The sequence below is a fragment of the Gadus chalcogrammus genome, chromosome 9, assembly GCF_026213295.1.
Source record: "Gadus chalcogrammus isolate NIFS_2021 chromosome 9, NIFS_Gcha_1.0, whole genome shotgun sequence".
Lineage (NCBI taxonomy): Eukaryota > Metazoa > Chordata > Actinopteri > Gadiformes > Gadidae > Gadus > Gadus chalcogrammus.
The window spans coordinates 22,613,755-22,640,907 of record NC_079420.1 but is presented as its reverse complement, the minus strand read 5'-3'; the positions used below and the strand labels follow the sequence as shown (position 1 = coordinate 22,640,907).

Sequence of the window (27,153 nt, the reverse complement as noted above, 5' to 3'; positions counted from 1 at the left end):
GGTTGACCGTTGCAGCAGGTTTGTGGTCTGGTGCGGCTGGTGTTCACCATGTGGTTCACCATGTTGTGTGGCTCTCCCCCAACCTTCCCCTGACCCAGCCACCTTCTAGCACTGCACCTAAGGCACATACAAAGCAGGAGGAATTGTGTTTTATTTTATGAATGTGATTTTGATTTTGATCTAACATGTGAATGGTACGAGGTTGTGAGGACATAATAAGACCCCGAAACGGAGAGGTTTTGCATGCATTTAAGTGAGTCTTGTGGTTGTTTTTCACACAGTGGGGGGCAACACACACAGGGTGTCCCGTAAGCAGCCTGATGCCTCGCCGTGTTGTACTGGCTAAGCCGCTCAGGGGTGGGGTGTGACGTGGAATTGCCAGGAGGAATGGCAGCCGTAGATTTATGAGAGCAAAGGAAAGATAGATTACGGTCAGAGGACTCAGGGAGAATATGAGGGCTGAGTTCATCAGGCCTTGGGCTTACGCTCTTAAAAAGTAATTTGCTAAAGAAATGAGAAACCCCCAAGGTGTCCATTGATGCTGCATAAAGCCATACTAGAATGTGAAGATGTGTTTAAAAACAGTTTTAACATATTATGGCTTGTGTAATGTTATGATTGTGTAAATGGTAAATAAGGGAATGGATGGCAGATAAAGGCATACACTAGTTGATTCAAATTAATTGATGGTTGATGTCCTTGCACTGCATAAATGTGCTCCTAAGGTCAGCCACATGCGACCAGGAGACGGCCCTCCCTTCAGGTCCCCCTGAGACCAGCAGCTTTCAATCTGGGGACGGACACTGGGCCAAATTTGCCAAGCAGGTTAAATATGTTGCATCAATCATCATACTTATTATTTGTTTTTGCAGTTCAGTGGTCACTTTAATGTTTAATATTGGCGTCAGTCAATCTGTGATGTCGGCACCAATACTGAACCACCAATCGTAGAGATTGGGGGAGGTTTTTCACCTCATTCATCAGAAATTCATTCAAACTCAGTTGAAGTCAAACTCACATTTTTTACAATCCCAAGGAGATTTCTCCCCATTTTCAGTGCCAGTGAAAACCACTGGCACTGAAAATGGGGAGAAATCTTTCTATTTAGCAGTGTACTTCTGCTAAATGACACACGGGTTGTCAATCCATCAAATTAGACCATGTCCTAACATCGAGCACGGCCAGCTTGCTTCTGCATGCTAAGCTGCAGGCTAAGGACAGCCGCCTTTGTGGTTGGCTGGGTAATGAGGCCCACGTCTCAGACTGGGACGCCCTCTTGGTGATTGATTGGTGTGTACGTGCTCAGACAGGTCTATCGGTCTGGCTTATATTTGACAGGGCGGCAACCTTCACACACACGTAGAATGGCACAGGCAAGCCCCCACGCTGCTTCTGATCTCATTACAATTGCCTTTATATACAAATGGTATCTGGTATTTCCCCCCCTGTGCTGGAGCACTCTGCAGACTGCATAGTAATGGCACGTGGTCATGTCACCAGAGGGCACTAACGTGCTTTAGATTCCATCATCATTTTGTCATTGCTGATGTCGTCTGTATCCCCCAGCACATCTTAAGATAGGTTTAAGGAGATCACAGATAGCATTAGCAGCCCTGTGCGCCGCAGATCATAACTTTGACCCAACTCTTTGAAGTGCATATTACAATATGATACGGTTTGGTAGTGCTGTCCATTGTCATATATAATATGTCTTTCAGTATCTTTATCATAGCTTCATAGCAGCTGCACAGCATATCATTATTGAAGGCCACTTTTAAGAGCTGGGGGGATGTTTGATCAAGATGTCTGTCTGGGTGTATCCTGTGTCTGCTCTGAGAAACAGAGGGCCCTACTGATAGCAGACAGGGAAACAAAGTGCTCCCACTCGTGTTCCCTCTGACCCCTGCTGCTCCTGCTGCTCCTCCTGCTGCTCCTGCTGCTGCTCCTCCTCCTGCCAAACATGGCGGCTACTTTAGTAACGTCCCACAGGCTCCCTGTGATGTACTCTCCTTCCTCGCCCTCCTCCACCTCCTCACCTTCATCCACCCTTCCTGCCTCTTAGTCATCCTCCTCCTCCTCCTCCTCCGCCTGCTGCTCCTCAATGGACTCCTGACCCTCCCCCACCCCACCTGCCTGTCCCTGGGCCTGGGAAGATAGCCCTCCCTGTGCACACTGTGCCCCACTGCTACTGTTCCACTCAGTCATGTGGTTGTTTAATCTTGACTTCTATGTATTTGTGTGTCCCATCCTCTCTCTCCCTCGCTCTCTCTCTTTTCGACTTATCTCTCTACCCCTCTGCCTACCCGCCCTTCTCCCCTTGTGCATCCCTTCGTACGTGTGGTCATGGCCTTCTCTCTCTCTCCTGCCCTGTAGTGGGGCTGTTTCTGGGGGTCAGAAGGGGGCCCCGGGGGGACTGGGGGAGGATGGGGGGGGGGCTTGTGGTAACGACAGTGCGAAGAGCCTGATGGCGGGGGCGGCGAGGGCCGGCCGATGGCAGACGGTCCAGAGCCACGTGCAGTCCGGCGGCCTGCGGCCCGACAGGTGAGTGCAGACGGAGACGGGAAGAGAAGAGCTGCCGTTTCAGCTTCTCACTTCTTTTTTAAGATATTGTGCAGCATTCTGATGTCTTTGATGTTGTAAGGATAAAGGGATAAAGCAATAACCCAACAAGATATTAACAAGACCTATCGTTTATATCGGAGACAAAGTGATTTCTGGTGAGAATGTGAATTATTTTTCCTCATGTTAATGTCGACGGGCTGCAACGGTGGTGATGTCAATTGCCGTCCGTGCTATTGCAGGCAGCGATAAGAGACTTTAATCTTCACACGTGGGAAATCAGGGGGAGGCTATCTTGTTCCAGGTTGTATTGTGTGCCGGAGTCAGACAGTACAGAGTCAGTGAGTCCGAGTCTGAAGTCCTTCGCAATCAACATGTGATCAATAGGCAATTATCGAATATTAGCACTCTGCTCACACACTCGGGGGACACTGCGTCCTGCTGCCACTGCTCCGTGGCTCCGTGTGACACCGGCCGCCATCATGCCGCCGCGTCTTTCACACACACCCTGCAGCACACGCTGGCAGTCCGTCTGTCAGGAACGACGTCCCCCCCGCTCTTAATTAGACCAGTTTGCGGTAGCCGAGCTAGCGCTAGCTATAGCTGTTCCGGTCTGGATGGGCTCTCTTTGCCTCCATCTTTGAAGTACGGTGAATGACGAAGACGTCTGTTCGGCGATCTATAAAGGAGTCTCATTTTCAGTTTTTGTTCTCGTTTTTTTTTTTTATTTGCACCTTGTTTTAGCGCCTTCTGGCTGTGATTTCTCCCAGCGCAACACGTTCACTACCATCGCTACCTCTGTCGTCCTCTCCTCCGCTCATTTTTCTCCTTCCCCTGTCTATAATTGGATTCTATTTTCAGGCTGCTATAAGTGTCGGTGTCTCTTGTGTTTGTGTCTCGCACCCCATTTTCTCTCTCTCTCTCTCGCGGTCTCTCTCTCACTCTCTCGCGCTCTCTCGCACTCTCTCTCTCTCTCTTGTGCTCTCTCTCTTGCGTTCTCTCTCTCTCTCTCATGCTCTTTCTCTCGCTCTCTCTTTCGCGCTCTCTCTCTTTCTCTCTCCCACTCTCACCCTTTGCGTCTTCCTTATCTTTGCCATTTCTCCCTTCATCGCTGTGGTTCTTCTTCCACCTTGTAAATCCTGCTGCAATTCTATTCTTCTCCATTCCCCACAACCTTATCCCCAACTGTCCATTTTTATTTCTGCATTACTGCATTATTATCACTTTTTTATGCTTTGTATGACGCCAAAGTACACAGAATGAAATCTAGGTAAACACAGATCCTATTGGATGAAGCAATGCAGTTAGGTGCAGACGCACCTAACTGATGTTACTGTCTTTCTCTCATGACCTAATTAGGCCTTGCACAGATCTCTGTGAGATGGAGGGAATATACAGAGAGACTTGTTCAATATATTGCATAGGAAGATCGACAATGACATTGATTTGCACGAGAGAGAGAAATTGTCTCATATTGTCAGAGAACAGCCTTTCACAGGTCTTGTTAATTCCAAGGAAAATGAGAGATAGAAGGCATTAGAGAAGGATAATGGGTCAATTAAAGAGTCTTTATGGAGAGGAGGAGTGGGAAATTAGACGATGAGGGACAGGGAGAGAGATAGTGACAGAAGGGGAGAGAGAGGCAGAGGCAGAAAGAGAGAGGAAGGGAGGGGAGATACACACATGTGGGACGCCTCAGACCTGAGCGTGTATTTAAAAGAGCAAAACAGACTTGAGGAGAAAGACGGAGAGTCAAGAGAGAGAGAATAAAAGTAGATGCATCAATGGAGTAAAGACAGAACATGGGGATCGTCCGCCAGAGTAGAAAGCCCTCAGGACTCGGAGCAGCCGGCACCAAGATCAGCGCACGCCACGTGCCTCGCCACGGCTGCCCCGCCCCGGCCCGTGCCGCCGTCCCACGCCAGCTACACCTCCGTCAGCAGGCGCCACGCACCGCCTCTGCACCCGCACGCAGACCCCTCGCCCACGCCTCGCGCACGCCCAAGTCGACCACGGCGCGGCAGGTGAACTCGCACACAGGGAGCCTGCAGCGGTCGCAGTACGAGGGTCCGTGGCCGGGCTACGGCCAGCACGCCGCGCACAGCGACCACTCGGCGTGCGACGTCTACTGCTACCTCTGCTACTGCTGCTACTGCTGCTGCCTCACGTTGCTCTCTGTCTCCCTCCTCCTTCTCCTCTCCCCTCCCCCCTGCACCCCTCCCCCCTCCTCCTCCCCCTCCTCCTCCTCCTCCTCTGCTGCTTCATCATCAAACCCCGCCTCCTCTGCTTCCTCACCCCGATCCCCCTCATGGTCATGCGCCTGCTGTTTGGATTCTCCTCCTCCGTGTCTGGGTTCTGATGGGGCCTGGAACTCCTCGGAGGTCTGTCCTGACCGCCCCTCCCCACCCCGCCCTTCCCCACCCCGCCTCTCCCCATCCCGCCTCTCCTCCCCTCCTCTGTCTTCCTCCACCCTCACACCTCTTCCCACTCCTCACCTCTCCGCTTCGCCTGACCCTCGGCTGCCCCCCTCCGCCATCGCCACTCCTCCCTCTTCCTCCTCATCCCCCTCGCCCTCGACCTCTGACCCCCTCCTGCACCCCCTGAACCTGTGCCGACGCCGGCCCGCCTCCCGCTCCCTGCCCTACCTGCTCCTCTGCCCTCCCAGCTTCGGGGACGAGCCTCTGTCGTCGGCGTCCGCCCTGGAGCACGTTCCCTCCGGCCTGGCCCGGCCCCGCACGCTGCTCCGCCAGCAGAGCCTCCAGCAGCCCCTCATCCACCCGCCCGTCCTAGGCCTCAGCCAGCCCCCCACCACCTCCCAGAGCCTGGGCCAGCTCAACACCGTCCCTGGCCAGGCGGGGGCTCCCGGGGCAGGGGGAGGTGGCGGAGGAGGAGGAGCAGGAGGAGGAGGAGGCGCGCGAGGGGCGTGCCGGAGCGCCCGGGGTGGCCCGGCCGGGTCAGGTGGCCCCCGGGGTCGGGGCGGAGGCGTACCCGGGCGCCCCTACGATAACCCCGGCAGCTGGGATCATATGATGGGCCAAATACGCAACCGTGGCCTCGATGTCAAGTCCTTTCTGTGAGTGTTTACCTTTTCTGCCTCTCTGTCTTCCCCATGTGCTGTGACTGAGGATGGATAACTTCTCTGCTTCAGTACAGTACCTGTGGGTGTCTGGACGCTCTCTGTGGTCCTCTCGTTCTGGGTCTTCTATCACACCTGACATCCAGGGAAGGATATGAGCTTGGACGCCGTTTCAATAGTTTGCATCATGCTCATACTATGTTTATGTGTGTGTGTGTTTATGTGTGTGTGTGTGTGTGTGTGTGTGTGTGTGTGTGTGTGTGTGTGTGTGTGTGTGTGTGTGTGTGGGGGTGGGGGTGGAGGTGGGGGTGGAGGTGGGTGGGTGTCTGTGTGTGTGTGTGTGTGTGTGTGTGTGTGTGTGTGTGTGTGTGTGTGTGTGTGTGTGTGTGTGTCTGTGTCTGTGTCTGTGTGAGTGTGAGTGTGAGTGTGAGTGTGAGTGTGAGTGTGTGTTTGGGTGTGTGTGTGTTTGGGTATGTCAGTGTGTGTGTTCATACGTGTGTGTCTGCCTGTGTGTGTGTGTGTGTGTGTGTGTGTGCGTGTATGTGTATGTATTGTGAAGACTTTTGGTAAAGTGTGTGACAACATAATTATGCAGAGCATCTTGGCGGATGGAGGGTGTCAAAAGTTATGTTTGAAGCATATTTAAAAATAAAGTAATTAAAGATGTAAATGAGGCTGACGGGAGCAGAAGATTGTCAGCCCAGAGCCCTGAGTGGGAAGAGGATGGCTCACCATCGCATCAGAGTTATTCTCCTCAATCCAGCTCTAATGCCAGGGAGATTACGAGCATTTCATTCCCGCTGACCATGTTTATTTACTGGATATCTTTGATTATCCATTTAAATATTGATTAAAAATGGAATCTGATATGGAGGTGTGCATCGAGAGCTAAGACACTTCCACGATTTCTACGCATATAACTTTCCTCTGTGAAATTAATTAACGTTAAATCCGTTGCCCCTAATTTGGAGGTAATATACTGCTGGGAAAATACAAAGTTGCAGCATATTGTCGCCCATTTGAAAGCATCTCTCGGTGGTAATTGTCGGATGTTGATGCTCTGCTTAGCGTTGACATCTGCTAAGGTGGCTCTCAGCCCGCCTCCTTCAGAAGGCTACAGTTAGTCCTACTGATATTCAGGAGATGGAGTCAGAACAAGTCCTGCTGTATATCCTCCTGTATTTAGAGGTCAGAGTGTGGTCCCTAGGTCTTCAGGTCCCTAGTTCTACAGGTCCCCCAGTCTACAGGTCCCTAGGTCCATGTGTCAGAGTCTGGTCCCTAGGTCTACAGGTCCCTAGTTCTACAGGTCCCCCAGTCTACAGGTCCCTAGGTCCATGTGTCAGAGTCTGGTCCCTAGGTCTACAGGTCCCTAGTTTTACAGGTCCCCCGGTCTACAGGTCCCTAGGTCCATGTGTCAGAGTGTGGTCCCTAGGTCCACATGTCTCTAGGTCCACGTGTCAGAGTGTGGTCCACGTGACGGTACACCAAAAGAACGAGGGTTAAGGCAGCGTGTGTAGATGTGAGTTAACCCTGAAGCATTGATCTTCTGTCCGCAGCCCCATTGCTTCTGCAATAGATTGTTGCTTCAGGCCCAAAAGAGGCGGGAGCAATGATGCATATGTGCGGACACATGTCACACTATATGTGTCAGTGTGCGTGTGTAAGTCTATGTGTTTGTGTGTCTGTGTGTGTGTGTGTGTGTTTGGTGTGTGTGTTTGTGTGTGTGTGTGTGCCTGCTGGTGTACGTCTGTGTGTGTGTGTGTGTGTGTGTGAGGCAGAGGGGGCACTGAACGATGAGGGATGTTGAAGGGCAGATTACATGCGTGTCCCTTCAAACCAAATCCCTTTCTACTGAGTTCTGCTCCATCTCAGGCAGACTTGATGATCGCAAGGCAAAGTCAAAACACACATTAGCCACATAAAGCACACACGACACTGTGTCTTTGGCATTACTCTAAAGGTTATAGAGCTTCTTCCTTGCTGTTGCGCTTCCTCTCCTTTTTAGCAGAAACACCCGCGGGATGATTTATGACAGGGTGACATGGGAGGAGACATGACCTATTGTTCCGGCCAGTTCATTTCAGTCCTGGCCGTCTTTCCCTGGCAGGTGATTCACTCCTCCCTGTCCGGCTGATGTCAGAGACACCGCTCCCCTGCCCTGAAACCATCTGACCAAATGAATCTCTCCTGGTCTCCGAGCCGTCTTGGCCGGGAGTCAAGCCTCTTAGGGTGGGCGTCGTTAAGGTGCCCCCCCGTATCCATCTTCCTGCCGGAGTCTTCGCTCACCGCTGGAAGCGTTTTGCCAATAAGGCGGAGTGTTAACACCCATAGTGGAGTGTCACTGGGAGGAGGAGGAAACCAGCAATGAATCTAATTTACAGTTAGTTATTCCGTAACACGCCATTAACCTTTAAGTGGTATAACTTGGACATTATCGAAGGGTGTGAGATGGTGGCGGGGGTGGGGAGGGGGGGGTGGTTATGATGCGCCAGGCAGTATATTAAATGTAAAGTAGATGGGCGATCCATATCCTTAAGCAGTTTTTGTATAGTGTGAGATATGGTGAAAGGCATAATAAAAGGGAGAGAGGGAGGGGAGAGAGGGGAGGGAGGGGGGAAGGGAGGAGAGGGAGAGAGGACGAGACGGAGCGGAGGGGGGAGGGAGGGGAGGGAGAGAGGGAGGGGAGAGAGGAGAGGGCGGGGGAGGGAGGGAGAGAGGGAGGGAGGGAGGGAGAGAGGGATGACTTGAAAGCAGATGATGGGGATGAAGAGAACAGGAGAGAAACATATATATATATATATATATATATATATATATATACAGAAAATATAAATGTCTATAGATATAATATTATTGCTAAGTATACATATATATGCACACAATACTACACCCAGATAACAGAGGATAAATGTGATGAGGGAGGGAGAGTGCTGGCCCAGAAACCAGTGACACTGGGAGAGCAGCAGGAACACCTTGACTCAAATAGAAGCAGTTAGTCCAGATTTTGCTAATGAGGCTTAATTAAATTTTCACTCTGGAGAAACAAGAGGTAAGTCTAGAGGGAAAGATTAAATAACTGGATAAAGAACTGTATTTGGGTGTGTGTGTGTGTGTGTGTGTGTGTGTGTGTGTGTGTGTGTGTGTGTGTGTGTGTGTGTGTGTGTGTGTGTGTGTGTGTGTGTGTGTGTGTGTGTGTGTGTGTGTGTGTGTGTGTGTGTGTGTGTGTGTGTGCGTGTGTGTGTGTCACAATGCGTACATTTTCTTCTGTGGTGTGTGCGTGTTTGCTTGTGTGTGTTTTGAAATGTAAATGTAAATGTAAAACGTAAACGTGTGTTTGTTTGTCTCTGTGTCTTTTTGTGTGTATGTTTCAAGTGTGTGTGGTTGTAAATTGGTGCATGTGTGTGAGTTTGTTTTGTTGCTGTATGATGGTGAAACAGGCCCACTCCTGTGCTTTGTTTGTGTGCCAGAGGGAGGGAGTGTTTGTGGTTGTCATTGAGCGTGTGTTGACGCTCTTTGTTTCTGCATAATTCATTGACATGTGTGTCTGTGGCAGCGCCGGCTGTTGAATATCAGCCATTAACTCAGAGCCGTTTAGCACGCTGCAATTGATGTCCTCATGACATGTTGGGAAAGCATATCTGCTCCATCTTTGCTTCATTCCAATGACACCATGGCGGTTATATAAGGAAGGGCTTTCAGGCCCACATCATCTTCATATCCTTCCCTGAATCAGAGGGTCTGTTGTTTACTGGTGTGGTAGCCATGCTTTTGCCCTTGCTGCCAATGTATAATGTGTCTACATATGACCTCTCCTTCCTTCCCTGCACCACATCTTCTTACTCACCCTGGTGCCCCCCCTCCCACTCCTCTTCCTCCTCAACCGTCTTTCCTGATTCCTCTCCCCCTTGCATCATCTGTTACGTTTTTCCTTCTTCTTCCCTTTTTCTTATCCGTCTTCTTCTTCTCCTTCTTCTTCTTCTTCTTCTTCTTCTTCTTCTTCTTCTTCTTCTTCTTCTTCTTCTTCTTCTTCTTCTTCTTCTTCTTCTTCTTCTTCTTCTTCGTCTTCTTTTTCTTCTTCTTCTTCTTCTTCTTCTTCTTCTTCTTCTTCTTCTTCTTCTTCTTCTTCTTCTTCTTCTTCTTCTTCTTCCTCTCCCCCTCCCTCTCCCTCTCCATCTCCCTCTCCTCCTTCTCCTTGGCTGTTGTCTCTTGTCCTGTGTCTTACCTGTGTCTCTGGTGTTTTGGGGAAGCCAGTGAGGGGAAGATGGTGGTGCTCTCGCTGGCCATCGGGTTGGCTGAGCAGGACGACTTTGCCAATATCCCTGACCTGCAGGAAACCGCGCAGGCAGCTCCAACCAATCAGGAGCCCACTCCTCCGGACAAGAGGTACCAAGCGAAGCGATGAGTGCCTGGCGTGTGTGTGTGGCCGTGCGTGTGTGGGCTTGTGTGTGTGTGTGAGTGTGAGTGTGTAACTGGAGAATATCTGCATGTGAGGAGGGAGAGATGACAGCCTTTGAACTTATCAGTGAAATTTGACAGAAAATAACAGGATACGTATCAGTGTTTTTTCTCAATACCAGTTTTACGGAACTGCTTTCTAGCGCCCTTCAGTGAGTCATTTCTCTGGGAATCATTGGTCCACAGGATGAGGGAAAGCAGGAGAACAATCAGCAAACGTGTAGACAATCTGGTGCAGAACATTCACCTCTGATACGACACTCCTGTAGAAGGAAGGAAGCAGTTCAGATGCCAGCTGTACGGCAGCGACAACCTCGTAAATCACTGCAATGAGATTACTACCAGTGCTCAAGCTTTGTTGGCCGATGAAAAATACTGGACAATCAAATGAAAGAGTATTGCCTTGCGTAGTGCCATCGTCCTCGTGTCCCTGCCATGCTGTAGGGCTTGTTCATCACAAGGTCACGTTGCAACGACCGCCGCCATTTTGGGAGCATAGACAAATGAATGTACAGTAAGTTCCTTATGTTAGAAGTAATGTTGTTTTGGACAATGTTTGCTAACTGCTCTTGAAATGATGTGTCGTGGTGAGACATAGTTTTGTTTGAAACTGCCAAAGTGTTTCTCATGCAGAAGCTGGCAAAACCCAGAATATATTTGCCTTTGTTATGGTATATTTACGTTGATTTAGCAATGCAAAGTACTAAAACTCTCACAGAAAGCCCATGAATCATTGTGATGTTCAAGCCCTATTCCTGTCACATTCTGCCATCAGGCTCCCTCCAACCGTTACCTCATCTCTGTGTTTGCGTTCCACGGACCTCCTCCCTCTGGTATTTGTAGTTTTTTCCATGCCTGCCCTCCCCTCCTCCCCTGTTCCTTGCTCTCCCCTTCCCCTGCTCATTAGCCTCCTCTCATCCTCCCCGCCTGGCGTCCAGGCGGCTCTGGCGGGCCCAGAAAGCCCTCCTCGTTATCCCACAACATGTTAGTCACTTACACAAACATGCAGCTAAAAATACATCCTTCCCTTTGCCAGCTACCCGCCTCACACGCTCGCGCAGGCACATGAACACACAAACACACACACACACACACACACACACACACACACACACACACACACACACACACACACACACACACACACACACACACACATACACATACACATACACATACACATACACATACACACACACACACACACACACACACACACACACACACACGTCTAAGTGAAACACACGCACACACCAAAGAGGACCTGATTATTTTTCCTCCAATATTTCCAAGGATGGATCCCCTATCGGGCTTGTTTTTGGTTACTAGAGAACATCGATGAAGACGAGTTTCTGCCCAGAATGTGGTGTGTATAATTGGTGGTCTTTAGATATATTTTTCAAACACGTCAATAGACACAAACCTTGAACATGTATCCCAGAGCCCAGGTTTATGTTCTGTTTTTTTTCCGTTCCCTTCGGATGCTCGTTTGAGGATGTCGTATCGTTCAGCACAGAGTCCATTTGTGTGTTCGGTCCGATTCAAGGCTAAACGTGACACACTTGATTTCCCTCTGCGCTCCAATCACAGCATTTCAGACTTACTGGGACACTGTGACCAATCAGAGACACTTTGGAGATGTGTAATAGGACTCCCATCCTTGAAATGAAATCGCGGTACTGAGTCGAACAAATTCTGATTCGCTCGTCCCACCAATTACTGTAAGGTGTTTTATCAATTTGATGCCTCCTTTATATCTTTTGTCCGGTTTAAAACTGCTCCCTGTTTCCCCAGAACATCAGCGTGCACTGAGGCGTCCGTGGCACGGTTGACGTCATGCAAACAGGCCCTCTTCCTGTGGCCGTCCGGGGACTTTTAATGATGCACCGTGGAGAACCGGCTTAGACCGTGGCTTCCACTCAGGGCCAGACATCCCCCCAGAACCACTGGCCTCGCTCATTTAAATGAGACTTGCAGAGTTGAGCTGTTGGTCAGCCACTCCTGCAAAACCCATTTTGATGTGTTTCTTTTAGGATTTTTTTCACACAGAACTGATTCAGGCTTTTCTAAATCCCTTCAATTCCACGCAGAGTTGCAGTTCATTCTAACGAGTCTTCGTTTAACAATTACTCTAATTGTAAAATTGGGATAAGTGAGAAAAACAATATGTTTCTTCCCAATGCCGTTATGCAATTAGTCTCCAGAGTACAGAAAGTGTTCTGTGTTAACCTGGGAGGTGAATTCTTTCATGTCAAATCAACCCACATTGGTAGAGGACAGAAGCCTTTTTAAAGTGGTGGCTGTGGATTACCCGGGCCTTGGTTTAATGTCACTAATCCAGGATTGAATGACTGTCAGCCTGAGATGTGTAAAAGAGAGGAAGTCAGTTTTCGGCGGGAGGAAAGGGGGATAAAGTGAAGCCATAATGAGGGCTTTGATGGTTTCGCTTCCTCTGCTGAGCAGTGTATTCCTCCTCTGAGCTGTTAATAATTCCACTTGAAGAGCTCATTGTTGTGTTTATTTAATGACAAATTACAATTCCAAATATATGGTAAATGATTTAGCCACACTCTAATGGCGTGGCTATATTTAGCAGCGTTACATAAACAGTGGATCCAACGGATGGCCCTTGGATTAGAGATGCAAGGTGTGTGTGTGCCGTGAGCCGGGTGAATAGCATCTCTCCCCGGTGTCGCTGCTGACTATTCAGATGTCTGGCCATGATTTAATCAATCACTGGTACGCTGCGTTGCATCTTCTGAACAGGGCTCTCAGGCTTGTCTCCATCTGGAGACAAAGCTGCTGCTACTAATCCACCACCAGCAGCAGCAGCAGCAGCCTCCCTCTCCTCAGCCCTGTCTTCACAACCTGCATCCTCCATCATGCGTCCTCCATGTGCCCTCCCACAGCCTCTCCTCCATCCTACCACTAACAATACGGCATGCTTTCAACGCTGATTGCCTTGATTTGGAAACCTCAGATTCTGATGCATTTGCACATAAAAGTTAACATTTCTCTGATATCAACTTTTTGGATACAAAAATGTATTTATTGTTATTATGTAAATATGATTATGAGAGAGAGAGAGAGAGAGAGAGAGAGAGAGAGAGAGAGAGAGAGAGAGAGAGAGAGAGAGAGAGAGAGAGAGAGCAAGGGAGAGAGAGAGAGAGAGAGAGAGAGAGAGAGAGAGAGAGAGAGAGAGAGAGAGAGAGAGAGAGAGAGAGAGAGAGAGAGAGAGCAAGGGAGAGAGAGAGAGAGAGAGAGAGAGAGAGAGAGAGAGAGAGAGAGAGAGAGAGAGAGAGAGAGAGAGAGAGAGAGAGAGAGAGAGAGAGAGAGAGAGAGAGAGAGGCTTCTGCGCCAGAGCTAGAAAACATCAAGAGGAAGGCAAACCCTGGATGAGATTGCCTCCCGGCAGCCCTTCAGCTTTAGCAGTGCGTATTGCTTCATTATGGCTCATAATTGAAGGCAATCCAAACAAACCGACAATTATGCCGAATGGACCCCCCGAGAAGGTGGCCCCGCTCGGCACAGTCGTTACACTCCTCTGCTGACCTCGCGAGCGTGGGCATTGCTCGATGGGCCCCGCTACGGTTCTCCCTCAGAGAGCTCACAGGGGGACTCTAATAGCTCTGTTCCTCACAGTCACACTGGGCGGGGCGGGGGCGGGGGTGGGGGCGGTCGCTTTAAAGCAGCGTCAGCGCCTGCAGCGCTGGCTGTGGTGGGAGAAGGCAGCAGTGGTAACATTGTGTTCCCTTGTTTTGACTGCAGGCCTCTTCTCCTTAATGGGGACGTTGGCTTCTGGGGGCCTCCCATAGGTTGGGAGCTCAGAGAGCTTAATTGGCTGCTGGACGACTGGAGCCGGCGTGGGTTTCTCTTTGAACTCGTGGAATGGTGGATGCATAGGTTCTTGACTGTGCCTATACTAGGAAGGCAACTGTCCATGGATGAAGGGAGATGGGATGTGGATGGAGAACGGGGGATGATTCCCTGCGGCGCGCTAACGCGGAGGCCATTTGCCCCGCGGTCTTTCAATTATTCATCCATGCACATTGCGTAATCCTACGAGCCAGTGAACGCGGGCTTGTTTTGGTATTATTTTATCCTCAGATGGAGATGCCCCCTGCCTCAATGATATCACAACCAAAATATATTGGCAAGTTCTGACAATGAAAGAAGGAAAGGAAGGCGGAGAGGAAGAAATCACACTGCAGATGGTTTGTTTGAAGCCAGCACTAATGATAACACTCTCATTTAATAGGTGGTGTGTCTCTGCCAATAACGTCTTAATCAGACGACGGTGGGTTCATGCAGAATTATATAATGCAGGGTGTTCACGCCGGGCTGGCGTAGCCTAACAACGTGCACGGACATGTACGCCTGTTTGCATCCACATGAACAACAACAAGGAGAGAGAAATGTCATCTAAAATTATGGCTTTAATGGCTCGATGGTCTGCAATAACCCCACGTAATTCTCCATGACATTTCTCCCTCCCTGCTCTCGTCCATGTCGATGCAAACACACATGTACAGTACGTGCGAAATGTCATGGAAGATGACGTGGGGATCTTGCCGTCATTGATGTGGCTCGATGCCATACACACAGGCCTGTAAACGTGGGAGGTGATTGTGTTTGCTCTGTTGGCCTCCTATAGGGCTCCTCCTTTCTGCACTAGCCTCTCCCATGACTTCTGCCCCTGGGGGTCTCGGCATAAGATTCCCCCCCCCCCCCCCCCCCCCCCCCCCGGGCCAAATGCTCCCTGCAGCAGCCACGCTTACTCACGTCCACATGCTAGGAGAATGAAGGGGAACGAAACAGGCAGATAAAGTGGCACACACACACACACACACATAAACAAACACACATGCATATGCCCGAATACACACATAAACACACACATATTTAAACACACACACACACACATACATATTCCCGCACACACACACACAGACACACACCCACATAATCACACACACACAAACCCATACACATGCCCGCACCCACACATAAACACACACACACACACACACACATAAATACACACGCACACACATACACATGCCCGCACGCACACATGCCTGCTCACAATATCACATAAACACACACATACATACCAAACAGCACGTACAAACATACGCAAACAAACATAAGCATGCATACACATTCATACGCTCACATTTGTTTACGCATACACACATATGCTCAGATATCCACACACACACACACACACACACAGACACACATACACATACGAACACTCAAACACTCATCCATGAGTACGCTGCATAGCAGATAGGGTCAGAGGGCACGTCCATTCTCCTGGCAGGAGAGTGGTATATAGGCGGTGTTTATCCCCTGGTGCTCATCCATGCAATGTTGTTGTTGTTGTTGCGCTGCAGAAGACACTCTAGTTAGCAGGTCGCCGATGCAAGTGCACATCCCCCCCCCGCTGCCCCCGCTCCGTAGATGGACGGTGATGGCGTAGGCCTGGCTATTAGCAGTGTTAACCTGAGCTCCACGGAATACAGGAGGAACAGGTGTGCCAATCTGCCGGCAGCGGCCTCAGAGGCAAACCGGATTGAACGGCTATTCATAATGTCTGCCCGATTTGAGTTTAATGGACTTTTAAAACATTGATTTACTTATTTTTAGAAGGGAGGATTTTGTTTTGGCGGGATTCCACCAGAGCGCTGATCAAAGTGTTCCAGCCGTTCCCTCCGAGGGGAGGCTGAGGGAAGAGAGAGGGTTGATCAGAAGCACCACCTCCTTTCACTCCACTCCCTTACTGAGTGGTCTCCCCAGGAGCCCTGTCCACCCGGTTAAACGTTCCAGGGACAGGAGCTGCGCAGCAGCAGGGCGCTGGAGGTGGGTGCTGTGCATTCTGATGAAGAACAGGAGGGAGTCATACCCGTCCACGCGGACTCAGAGGAAAACACTCGTTGTTTATTTGTCAATTGAACGATTTGTATCGCTGCATCAACACGGCGTCCTACTGCAGCTGGCGGAGGACGCACTTCGGCGCCCCGTGCCTGTTCCACCTCAACACCGAGTTAAACAAATACAGCACGACTCCGGAGCCTGGCTCCCGCCCAACGCGTGCACGCTGCAAACCCGGGAAAAAAAAACTATTGATCCTCGTCGGTGAGGCTATTTTGGGCGGGCTTGTTTCCCGGGGCCGCCGCAGCCGGAGCGAGACAGAGAGCAGAGCGTGTGCCGGCCCCTATGTGCTGTCACATCATCAGGGCTCAGTGCTGCAGTGTGACCAGCGGCTCTGCCCGCGTGGTGCGGCCGCCGCATGCGCCGCTGCCGCTGCGCCGCTGCCGCTGCGCCGGGCGCTGCCCGCGTTACGTAAGGAGAGCTTGGCTTCCCCGGCTTGCCGCTGCTCTCTGCATCACCGTGCCCCGATGACAAGGACGCACACATCTCATCTCAGGCCGCGCCGCCGAGAGACCGCGCTCACATACGACAGGGATTCGGCTGCAGGGTGTGTGCGTGCTTGTGTGTGTGTGCATGTTTGTGCGTGCATGTGTGTGCGTGTGTGTGTTTGTGTGCGGTATGATTTTTGTTGTGGAGGGGTGGGCATGATGGGTGTGTGTGTGTGCGAACAAGGTGATTCTGGAGATGGGCTTTCTCTGTCTCTCGCGTCTCTCTCCAGCCTCGGAGTGGAGTCTCACCCCCTCCCCCCCTCTCCCCTCCCCCCCCCCCCCCCCCCCCCCCCCACCTCCTCCTCCTGCGAGCTGCTGGCTCCCCGGTCAGGTAACAAACCAAACGGATAGTATCACAGGACGGTGAAGCTCCACCCCCCGTCTGCCTCCGTACGTCCGTCCATGTGTGTGTGTGTGTGTGAGGCTCTCACCCGTACCTGTCATATATCCTACCTTATCTTCTCAATGTGTTCTGTGGGGTTATTCTGCCTGTTTGCTGCCCTCCCCTCCCTGCTCCCCCCCCTGCCTCTCCCCCCTACAACCAGCGGACCCCCCCCCCCTCTTCCCCCCAACGGGACCAACCCCCTTCCTGCCAGGGCCCCCCCGCCTCACCACCATCGCTACCCTATATGTATGGTCTGTGTTTCTGGAGCCGTTGCTATGCCAACACCCCACTTTTCCTGCTTAAAGTTTTTTTAAGAATACCCTAAAATGTAGCCCAGCCTGCCTTCTACTGGCTGCAGGGGACAACTGCAGGCCGTGTGCCCAAAACTAACGCACCAACACACACACACACACACACACACACACACACACACACACACACACACACACACACACACACACACACACACACACACACACACACACACACACACACACACACACACACACACACACAAACACGTGCGCTTACAAAGGGAATTCAAAGAAACGCATAATAAATAAATAAACAAGAAAAGTTTGAAGTTTGAACGGGTTAGACTACTTTGAATATTGAGTATTGATTGATCGTTAATTATTTGCTTAATATAACAAATCTATATTTCTTAACATTTACATCCAGAAATTTATAAGAAGCTTTTATGTAGGACTTACAAGTGAGGCTGAGGACGTTCGAAGCAAACAACCCAAAACTAGAGTAGCTACACCCTAAAAGGCGTATGGCTGCACGGCCTAGTTACACCAAAATAACAGAGCAGCAGGACTCAGACCTCCTCCTCTGCCTCCAGGTACAGAGCATCTGGGCTGGTGCTGTAGAGCCGGGGGGAGAAGGACACCCTGAATGCACCAGCCCTCACCTGAGAATGCCCCCCACAGCTGAATGGCGCATGATGGACGAATGATGTGTGAAGACTCCCCCTCCTCAGAACACAGGGGGGCGCAGCAGCAGGAGGAGGAGGAGGAGGTCACCTCCCTAGACTACCACCTCTCCCCCTTAGATCAGGGCCACCCTTTGGTGATGAGAACAAGAAACCAAACCCCCTAGGACCCCGCCCTCCTTGTTTCTGATTTCTCTTTTATTTTGTTTTATTTGAGTCAGCCTTTTCTGCTCTTCTTTTGAACTCGTCCCCTGCAGTTCAGTCTCTGGGTGAAGTGAGCACGCATCCAGCCAGTGCAGTGACCTCCCTTGATGACTGCCACAACTAACAGAGGAGTAGTCTCCCTCCCCCTCCCCCCTAGAGGTGGTTGCCCTCCCTCCTTCCCCCCCTCTTGCTGTGGTTTATCTGCCGATTGAAACGCCCAGAGTGATTGTCTGTGTTCCCTTGTTTTGTTTGCTTGCCTCCTCTGTCTGTCTGTGTGTCAGTATATCCCCCTCGCGGTTCTGTCTGTGTCTTCTGCCACAAATACTGGACAAAAATAAACTCATTGTTACGTTCAACAATCAGTCCTCGTCAAATTTAAAATCCTGGGTGCCAGAGAAACGTACGGTCCAATCCACAGAAGGCCCATTTCCTCCCCGTTGGGAGACCAACACAGAATGCTGGCCAGACAGACAGAGTTTCTCCGGGCTCCTCCTCCTATTCTGACTAAGCATTGCCTTCACTCTTTGAGTGACAACTTGCATATTTCATATATGCACATGTTGCCAATGCCAGATATGTGCTTTGGCCTGCCTGTCCCTAAACCACACTTTTACAGTGTTGCTAGATAATTACAGTAAAACAAAGTGGGTCGATTATGAGTCATGTAATTTGAAGGGACGTAAAAATAAGTATTTCGCAACACTCTAAATGTGCACATCCAATTATTTTTGTAATTTATATTATATTTATATTCTATATTATTCTGTTTTGGTATTATATCTGAAACTATTTTTTTGTGTGTTTTCAGTTCTGTTCATTAAAGATGAATGGTTTCTTCTCTCTTCTCTCTGGTGTTGATCAATGACAGTGTCTGTACTTACTTTATGTTCTCCGCTCTGTTTCCTCTCCTCAGCATACGTTTGCCCTTCCGTCTCCTGTTTGATACATTCTGTGTGCTCTTCTTTTATGTTTGTCATTTAATTTTATTCTTTGATACCTAAGACTGAACCAAACTAAGTCTATATTGTGTCTTTCTTCCCCTATCTTTTTCTTGCAGCTCTTTCTTTGTTAATTCTCTCTCTCTCTAACATACTGGTATTTGTGACGGCCTTTCTGTTTTTGCTTTGGGTCTTTTCTCTGCTGCCCATTGCTGTATTAATGCTCTCTCTCTTCTGAACAGAATATGCTTTCTAACTCTTGCCTGTTTTTGTCCGTCCTCTTCCTTCTCATGTCCGCGTTCCTCTGTCCATCCTCAGTCTGTAAATGGCGTGTGTTTCGCTGTGTTATCTCCTGTCCTGTGTATCTCTCTAACTCTTGGTTCTGATGCCTAACAGTGTTCTCATCGCCTCTTCTCGTGCCTTGACCCGTGTGCTACTCAGTGCTCTCTCTTCAGTGGTGTGTCCGGTGTCTCACATCGCATTGGTCCACACTTTGTCAATCCTTCTTTCACCGCTTTCTGACTCTTAACTTCATTTTTCATTTCTTTCCGTATTCTTATTTGTGTATTATCTATTCTCTATTGTTGCTATTGTGGTTGTTGTTGTTTTTTCACTGCTTTGAGAGATTGCCTTTGTGTTTTTAATGACATTGAATGTAGAGGCTTTTCTCTCCGGATGTCTAACAGGAAGTGGTGTTTTCTTTAACAATCTTCGAGACAACACCCAGCAATGCTTTAATGTTCCTCCAAGCAGCAGATGCTGCTGCAAGGCCCCTGAACCCTCAAACATGTCTGTTTAATTTCATCTCTTTAATTAGTGCGCCTGGCTGTAATAGTCAACGCTCTCACACATCCATCAAACTGCAGATTCTGTGAAATGAGCCGCGACCCCCAACATCTGTCCCTGTCCTATATGTGTTCTGTACCTGTCAGCCCAGAACAACGTGCTGTCACACGTATATATGTGTCGTTATACATGTGTGTCCTGTATAAATGTTCAGAGTGCATAGGGGGAGACATTATGTATGTTATAAAGAATATCAAATGGTGTCAAATGTTTCGTCTCTTTGGGTGAAACGTGTCTCTTTTGGATGCTTACCAAAAGTAGACCTCTGTAGAGACATCCCCGAATCGAATCATCGCTCAGAGTGGCTAGACACATGAAAAACCCTTAATTCGGGTGCCCACTTTTCATTCGGGTGAAGAATTTGGCAGCGGCCCCATCTTCAACTTACACGTAGAGGCAGCTCAACCTCCAACAGAACCCCCAACCAGATGCAGCCCTGAACTTAATGTGTCACTTGTGGGAAAATGGTACAAAATAAGATGCAGATTCCCCTTTTCTTTTGTATTCTTGGGATTTCTTTCCACTCACCCTATCTCTATCTGCCTCCATCTCCCTCTCCCTCTTTGGATGGTAGCTGGTCAGCATCGCTCTCACCACCGCCCTGTCCCGGCACCAACTGCTGTCTGTTTCCTCTCCCTCCACAGAGGCAACAAGCCAGTGAACAGCCCCAAGGGCCACCCCCCTGATGCTGACGGGCGTTCCTCTGTCACAGACCTGGCCAACTCTCTTACTGGAGACATGGTGATGGTAAGACCCAGCCCGCTCAGATCCCGCCCCACTCCCCTTAACCTCCACCTACCCTCCACCCCCCTCTCACCCAGCACAGCACCCCTTCACCTCCATCACCCCTCCTCCCCCTCGGAGCAGCCCTACCCTCGTACCCCACGACCCACACCTGCCCCAGTAATCAAAGCGTGGGCCCCAGACGCCGGGGCCCCTGTGTCAGTAACCCTCCATTACCACGCTCAGACTGCTGAGCCATGCCACGGCCGTGCTAATGGGAAACCCAACAGGTGCTTAAGGAAAGCCAGTTCCTGAGAATGACAGAGGCGGCATTTCAAAGAAGCAATCAAGTCAGGCGTTGCGTCACCGGTGACTCACGCTGTTGTGATTTAGTTTGGGTATTAGAAGGCGGGTTCACGTTGGCCGCGAAAATAACAAATAACACTTTGCCGTGCGGAGGGGGAACATATCACAACAAAGATCTACTTTACAGGATTAGAAGGAGCAAAACTTTCAAGCACAAAGGTGACTCATCGGTGACTCAAGGAGTCTTTAGGACTCTAAATGAGATGGGCGATATGCAAAGCGTCCCTTTTGAAGTGTCATTAGTGCAGTGTTGTCTGAGCGGATCCCACTCTAAATGAGCTTATACTTTTTGGGTTTCTTTCTCTCTCTAACACTCTTTATTCCCCTCCCCATCTGGCAGTCTAGTAGAGAGGGAGTGAGATGAACAGCAGAGGATAAAGGGTGTAGAGAAAGAGGTTTAGGGAGGAAGGGATGGGGGTGGTGGATGAGCAAGAGGGAGAGCCAAATCAAAACAGGGTGAATACAGCGGCAAGTCAAGGATGTCAACCATAGTCTCTCTCTCTCTCTCTCTCTCTCTCTCTCTCTCTCTCTCTCTCTCTCTCTCTCTCTCTCTCTCTCTCTCTCTCTCTCTCTCTCTCTCTCTCTCTCTCTCTCTCTCTCTCTCTCTCTCTCTCTCTCTCTCTCTTACCCTCTCTCTTTTTATCATCCTCTCTCTCCCCCACTCTGGGGGAGAGAGAGGGGGACTGTCTCTGTCTCTGTCTATTGGGTTTCATCAGATAAGAGCTTTTTAGGACCTTTTAAAGCAAGGGAGAGTGTCTGGGAGAGAGGGAGATAATGGGAGGTCTAGAGCTGCCCTATCTTCAATCAGGGTTCCTGCTGCCTCTTAAGAACATCAGTCGTGAAATTAAACCCTCGCCGTCTGCTTAATGTCAGGCCAATCTCCTTTTGTTTTGCAGCCTCATAAAATGAGCGCTCTGTGCCGGCATCTCGCTGCGAGAACATGTGTTTTGTGTCGTCCCGATACCAGTGTCGCTTTGAGAAGGTGTGTGTGTGAGAGAGTTTGTGGGAAATTAGATCACAGTCCTTCAGTCAACACGTGGTGTCCGGCCCCCGGCTCGTTTCAGCTGTCCCCGGGGTCCGAGGAGGACGACGGCGAGGGGCCCGTCAGCGAGAAGCTGGGCCGCATCCAGTTCAGCATTGGCTACAGCTTCCAGGACTCCACCCTGACCGTCAAGATCCTGAAGGGCCAGGACCTCCCCGCCAAGGACTTCTCGGGCACGTCGGACCCCTTCGTCAAGCTCTACCTCCTGCCCGACAAGAAGCACAAGCTGGAGACCAAGGTCAAGAGGAAGAACCTCAACCCCCACTGGAACGAGACATTCCTGTTCGAGGGTCAGTGAGTGATGGGAGTTCTGGTGGGGGTAAAGCCCCCTTACTGTTGGAGCACACATACGCACAAACAGAAACACACACACACACACGTACACATATACATGCAGCTAAAGAAACACACAGACACATACCCCCACACGTGTATACATGCACGCACCCACAGACACACGTGTGCACTGACGTACACAGAAACACACAAACACACACTTCCTTACTCAAAAAACATGCAATAGAAGCAGAAGAGCAGGTACTGTCTTCACAACAGCCATTGTGAAGCCAGAAGCCATTCAGGAACTTAAACAACCCAGGCTTTGTTCCCCCCTCAGTGCACTCATGATACAAGGTGCCCATCCTTGTCGTTCAGCCCCTCAGCTCATTGTCCCTTGCCCATCAATAGCTGGCCTCTCGATGCACTCTGTCACAGCCCGTCTCCTTTTGTCCCCCCCCCCAGGGTTCCCGTACGAGAAGGTCCGGGAACGCACCCTGTACCTACAAGTGCTGGACTACGACCGCTTCAGCAGGAACGACCCCATTGGGGAGGTGTCCATCCCCCTCAACAAGGTGGAGCTGGGCCAGATCAAGACCTTCTGGAAGGAGCTGAAGCCCTGCATGGATGGAGCGGTGAGTTTGGGGGATGATAGGCGGTCAGGGGGGGGAGGGGTCCGCCACGATCCGTCACTGATGGCTGATTATGTTGTTGTTGCTGCTGTTGTTGCCGCTCCCCTGCAGGTGTCTCGTTTTAACATTCCAGCCCCAGATAGTGAACTCTGGTGTCAGTGCAGGGTAGTGTAGGGAGAGCGTAGTCAATGCACCATCTGCCGTCGCCCTGGTGCTGAAAGGACAGCGGCTCTGGGATCTGTCACTAGCATGCAATACAAAACCAGTCATCCGCCTGTGCGTGCACGCGTGTGTGTGTCTGTGTGTATGTGTGTGATTGTGTGTGTGTGTGTGTGTGTGTGTGTGTGTGTGTGTGTGTGTGTGTGTGTGTGTGTGTGTGTGTGTGTGTGTGTGTGTGTGTGGTTGTGTGGATGTGTGTGTGTCTGGCTGTGTGTGTTTGTGTGTGTGGGTGTGTGGGGGGGGGATGTGTCTATGTGTGTGTGCGTGTGTGTGTGTGTGTGTGTGTGTGTGTGTGTGTGTGTGTGTGTGTGTGTGTGTGTGTGTGTGTGTATGTGTGTGTGTGTGTGTGTGTGTGTGTGTGTGTATGTGTTTGTATGTATGACTGCATACATTAAATTCCAATGGAAATGTATGTCATTTGTGGAATAAAGAAAACCCTTTAAAACGTGTGTAAAAAGTGTTTGTATCTCTCTCTTTCCCCAGGGAAGGCGAGGTGACCTGCTGGTGTCTCTGTGCTATAATCCCACTGCTAACACCATCACTGTGAACATCATCAAAGCACGCAATCTAAAAGCCATGGATATCGGAGGCACCTCAGGTACACATCACAATTTGGTTTGCTCCGTCTGCATTGTCATCCGAAACCCTCCGGCAGCACGCCCCAGATTCTCCTCAGTCTATCTGCTCCGGCTCTGTGTTCAACGCGCTCTCTTAACCGGGCTCTCTGTGTTGTTTCTGCTGGGCTCCAATGCCCGCACCAGGCCGGCCAGATGACCTTCTCTCCTCCCCGCCGTTTACAGCTCCTCCTCTACCTACGTGTCCTCTTTATGTCTAATGGGAGTCAGCTCGCTACGTGCGTGTGTAAGCTTAGCTCCGTGCACACTGACAGCCCCTGTCTTCAGGCACTGCATGGCTCGCATGGTTTTTGGGTCCCTTCATAAGAGGGAAGCTGTGCTGTACGACTGTAACACCACTAATTCCCAGGGAAGCAGCAAGAGCAGGGACTTTAAGTACAACAGCAGCAAAGAGTTATGGTAATTCTGTGCCAGAATTTATCTTAGAAAAGCCTTTGCCCTGTTTCCATAAATACCTCATCTGTATGTGCCTTGGCTCGGGGGATGGGTTGACCTTGAGTTCTAACTAGGTACTGGCTTCACTTCCGCACTTGCCTCTCTTTTTTTGAACCACTCCCCGCCAGGATAATTACAAAACGAACCCCTCATATGAAGTCAACACGCACAAACGTGTGCTTCAGTTAGACGCATAATATATTCCCCCTACTCACTGTGTGTGTGTGTGTGTGTGTGTGTGTGTGTGTGTGTGTGTGTGTGTGTGTGTGTGTGTGTGTGTGTGTGTGTGTGTGTGTGTGTGTTTGTGTGCCTGCCTGTGTTTGTGTGTCTGTTTGTACAAGCATTTGTGTGTGCGAATGTCTGTGTCAATGCATGTGTGTGTGTTTGTATGTGTGTGTGTGTGTGTGTGCATACCTGCGTCTGCGTGGTGCGTATGTGTGCGTGTGTATGTGTGTGCCTGCATGTGTGTGTGTGAGTGGTTTCTTGTGTCTGTCCATTTGTGTATGTGTTTGTGTGAGAGTGTGTTCTTGCATCTATGGGTGTGTGTGTCTGTGCATGTGTGTGTGTACGTGTGCCTCTGTGTGTGTGTGTGTGTGTGTGTGTGTGTGTGTGTGTGTGTGTGTGTGCTCCAGACCCCTACGTGAAGCTGTGGCTCATGCACAAGGACAAGCGCGTGGAGAAGAAGAAGACGGTGACCATGAAGTGCTGCCTCAACCCCGTCTTCAACGAGTCCTTCCCCTTCGACGTGCCCGCCCACGTGCTGCGGGAGACCACCATCATCATCACCGTCATGGACAAGGACCGGCTCAGTCGGAATGACGTGATTGGCAAGGTGAGCCCGACTGTCCTTTCACTGTATTTGATTTGATGATTAGTATATCAGAGTGAGCGTCTCAAAGGGCTTCCTAGGCACTATGATGAATGAATGAATGAATGAATGAATGAATGATTGATGAACTGGGCCTTCCCAGGCCCAGTTCAGAGCTAGTTCGATCTCCGGGTCCGAGTCACTGAGCGAGGCACCTCACCGTGCCTGCTCCCGACGAGCTGGCTGTCGCCCTGCGTGGTTGACTCCGCCGTCGGTGTGTAAATGTGGGAACGAACGGTTGTAAGTCTCTTTGGATAAAAGCGTCTAAATGCCCTACATATAAATATAAACATAACCCTCCTTCACAGGCAAGGCTACATATAAGTAGCATTACAAGCAAACAATTTCCAGTTAAGTCAAACGACACATTTAGAAATAGAGGATGAATGAGGTGTTGACCAATGAGCCAGCTGGTAACTGCGTGGTGGATTAAGATTCAGAAGTCAGCTTGTGACCGCTTTGACTGGTGTCCGCTCCTCTGTCCCTCTGTGTCCCCGTGCGTTCAGATCTACCTGTCTTGGAAGAGCGGGCCCGCCGAGGTCAAGCACTGGAAGGATATGATGGGCCGACCGCGCACCAACGTCGCCCAATGGCACGCCCTCAAGGCCTGATCGGCCCCGCCCAGATTCCACTACCCCCTCCCCCTGAGACCTCAGTCCTTCCCCTCTCCCCCCCGCCCCCCCCCCCCCCCCGCTCCTCTTAAATTTGATCCTGTCCTTATGCACAAGACTGACTTGCTGCCGGGCTGCGGAACACGGGTACAATTAGCCATCTGCTCTCTTCAAACCTTTACCGCTGATCCACGGCTCCTCCCCCTCCCCCCCCGTCGGGTTCCTCCCTCCTCCCTCCTCCTCCTGCTCCTCCGTCCCACTCTGCCCGGCGCCGCCGTCTACCCCCGGGACCCCCCATGCCAATGGTCCCCCTGTTTCTGACCATCTGTCCGCTCCGGCTACACGTCTCCTGACCCGGAGGTTGGGTTGTCCCCCCCTCCCCTCCCGGTGACCCCTAAAGGTCGTGACCTCAAACGCCAGCCCATCTCTCTTTCTTATACCGATCAACTTATTTACACGGTAGATAAGTTGACGGTTACTATAAGAAATACACCACACTTAAGATTAAATAAATAACTTATTGATCAAAGCCAATGTATGACTGTTCCCAGTCTGCATTCTGCTCTTTATTTAACAAATACAGACCTTCAGACGACTTTAACTGCAAAGATCTATGTTATGAGCAGACACACAAAACATGTGTGCCGCCCAGAAAAGTCTAGTTTCTGTCTTTTCGATGTGTCAGTTTTATCTGATTTCCAACCTGCCCCTCGTGTTAATGTGCATCGGATATTTCCACCACAAACCAGTGGACTATCTGAATTTAAAAAGCAATCAAAAGAACGGTTGATGTTGACTTTGCCAGAGAGCAGCTGGATTCAAAATGAATTCTTAAGTTTGTTGTCTCTCTCTCACACACAAACACACGCACACAAACATACATACACACACACACACACACACATATGCACACGCACACACACACACACACACACACACACACACACACACACACACACACACACACACACACACACACACACACACACACACACACACACACACACAGTATCTTCTTCTCTCTACCTTCCTTCTCTTTTCTCCTGTCCTCCTCTCCCCCAACTAGTTTCTCTCGTCCTCCCGACCGGAGCCCTTGTTGTCTGTGTGCTCTGGGTGCTGGGGGTGCTGGGTTGTAGCTCTGACAAATTCGAAGATACAAAAAACGAAAAGCTCAGTAAGTACCTGGACTGACTGAACCAGGGAGACGGGAACACAATGAACTTCGGCTAAAGGACCACTCCTCTTCTTCCCCAGACAAAAGGCCCTGACGTGGAGAAAGACAAAAAGAAGATATTATGTATATCAAACACCCCCAAAATACAATGATGTCATTTTTCTGAAAGCAACCAACTGAAGAGGAGAAAAGGTTCTTCCAACGAAAATCTCCAAACTGAAGCAAAGAGCATGTTTCCTAAGCTCTGCTGTGTGTGTGTACAGTATGGAAGTTACTCTGTGCTTACGTCTGGGTGTCTATGTACGTGGTTATATATATACACTTCATGCTGTTCTGCACTGTAGAGA

General features: G+C 50.2%; 1 protein-coding gene across 1 annotated transcript in view; it reads left to right on the top strand.

Moving 5' to 3' along the window:
• The window catches only part of syt7a (synaptotagmin VIIa), a 68,360-nt gene extending 42,692 nt beyond the window's left edge, over window positions 1-25,668 (top strand). Inside the window, exons 5-11 of the mRNA XM_056599011.1 lie at window positions 19,605-19,613; window positions 20,470-20,572; window positions 21,979-22,246; window positions 22,698-22,867; window positions 23,567-23,681; window positions 24,786-24,985; window positions 25,528-25,668. Of these exons, the coding sequence (XP_056454986.1) occupies window positions 19,605-19,613; window positions 20,470-20,572; window positions 21,979-22,246; window positions 22,698-22,867; window positions 23,567-23,681; window positions 24,786-24,985; window positions 25,528-25,632 (970 nt within the window). The 3' untranslated portion in view covers window positions 25,633-25,668. The remainder of the gene's footprint in view (window positions 1-19,604; window positions 19,614-20,469; window positions 20,573-21,978; window positions 22,247-22,697; window positions 22,868-23,566; window positions 23,682-24,785; window positions 24,986-25,527) is intronic.
• Window positions 25,669-27,153: the final 1,485 nt, after the last annotated feature.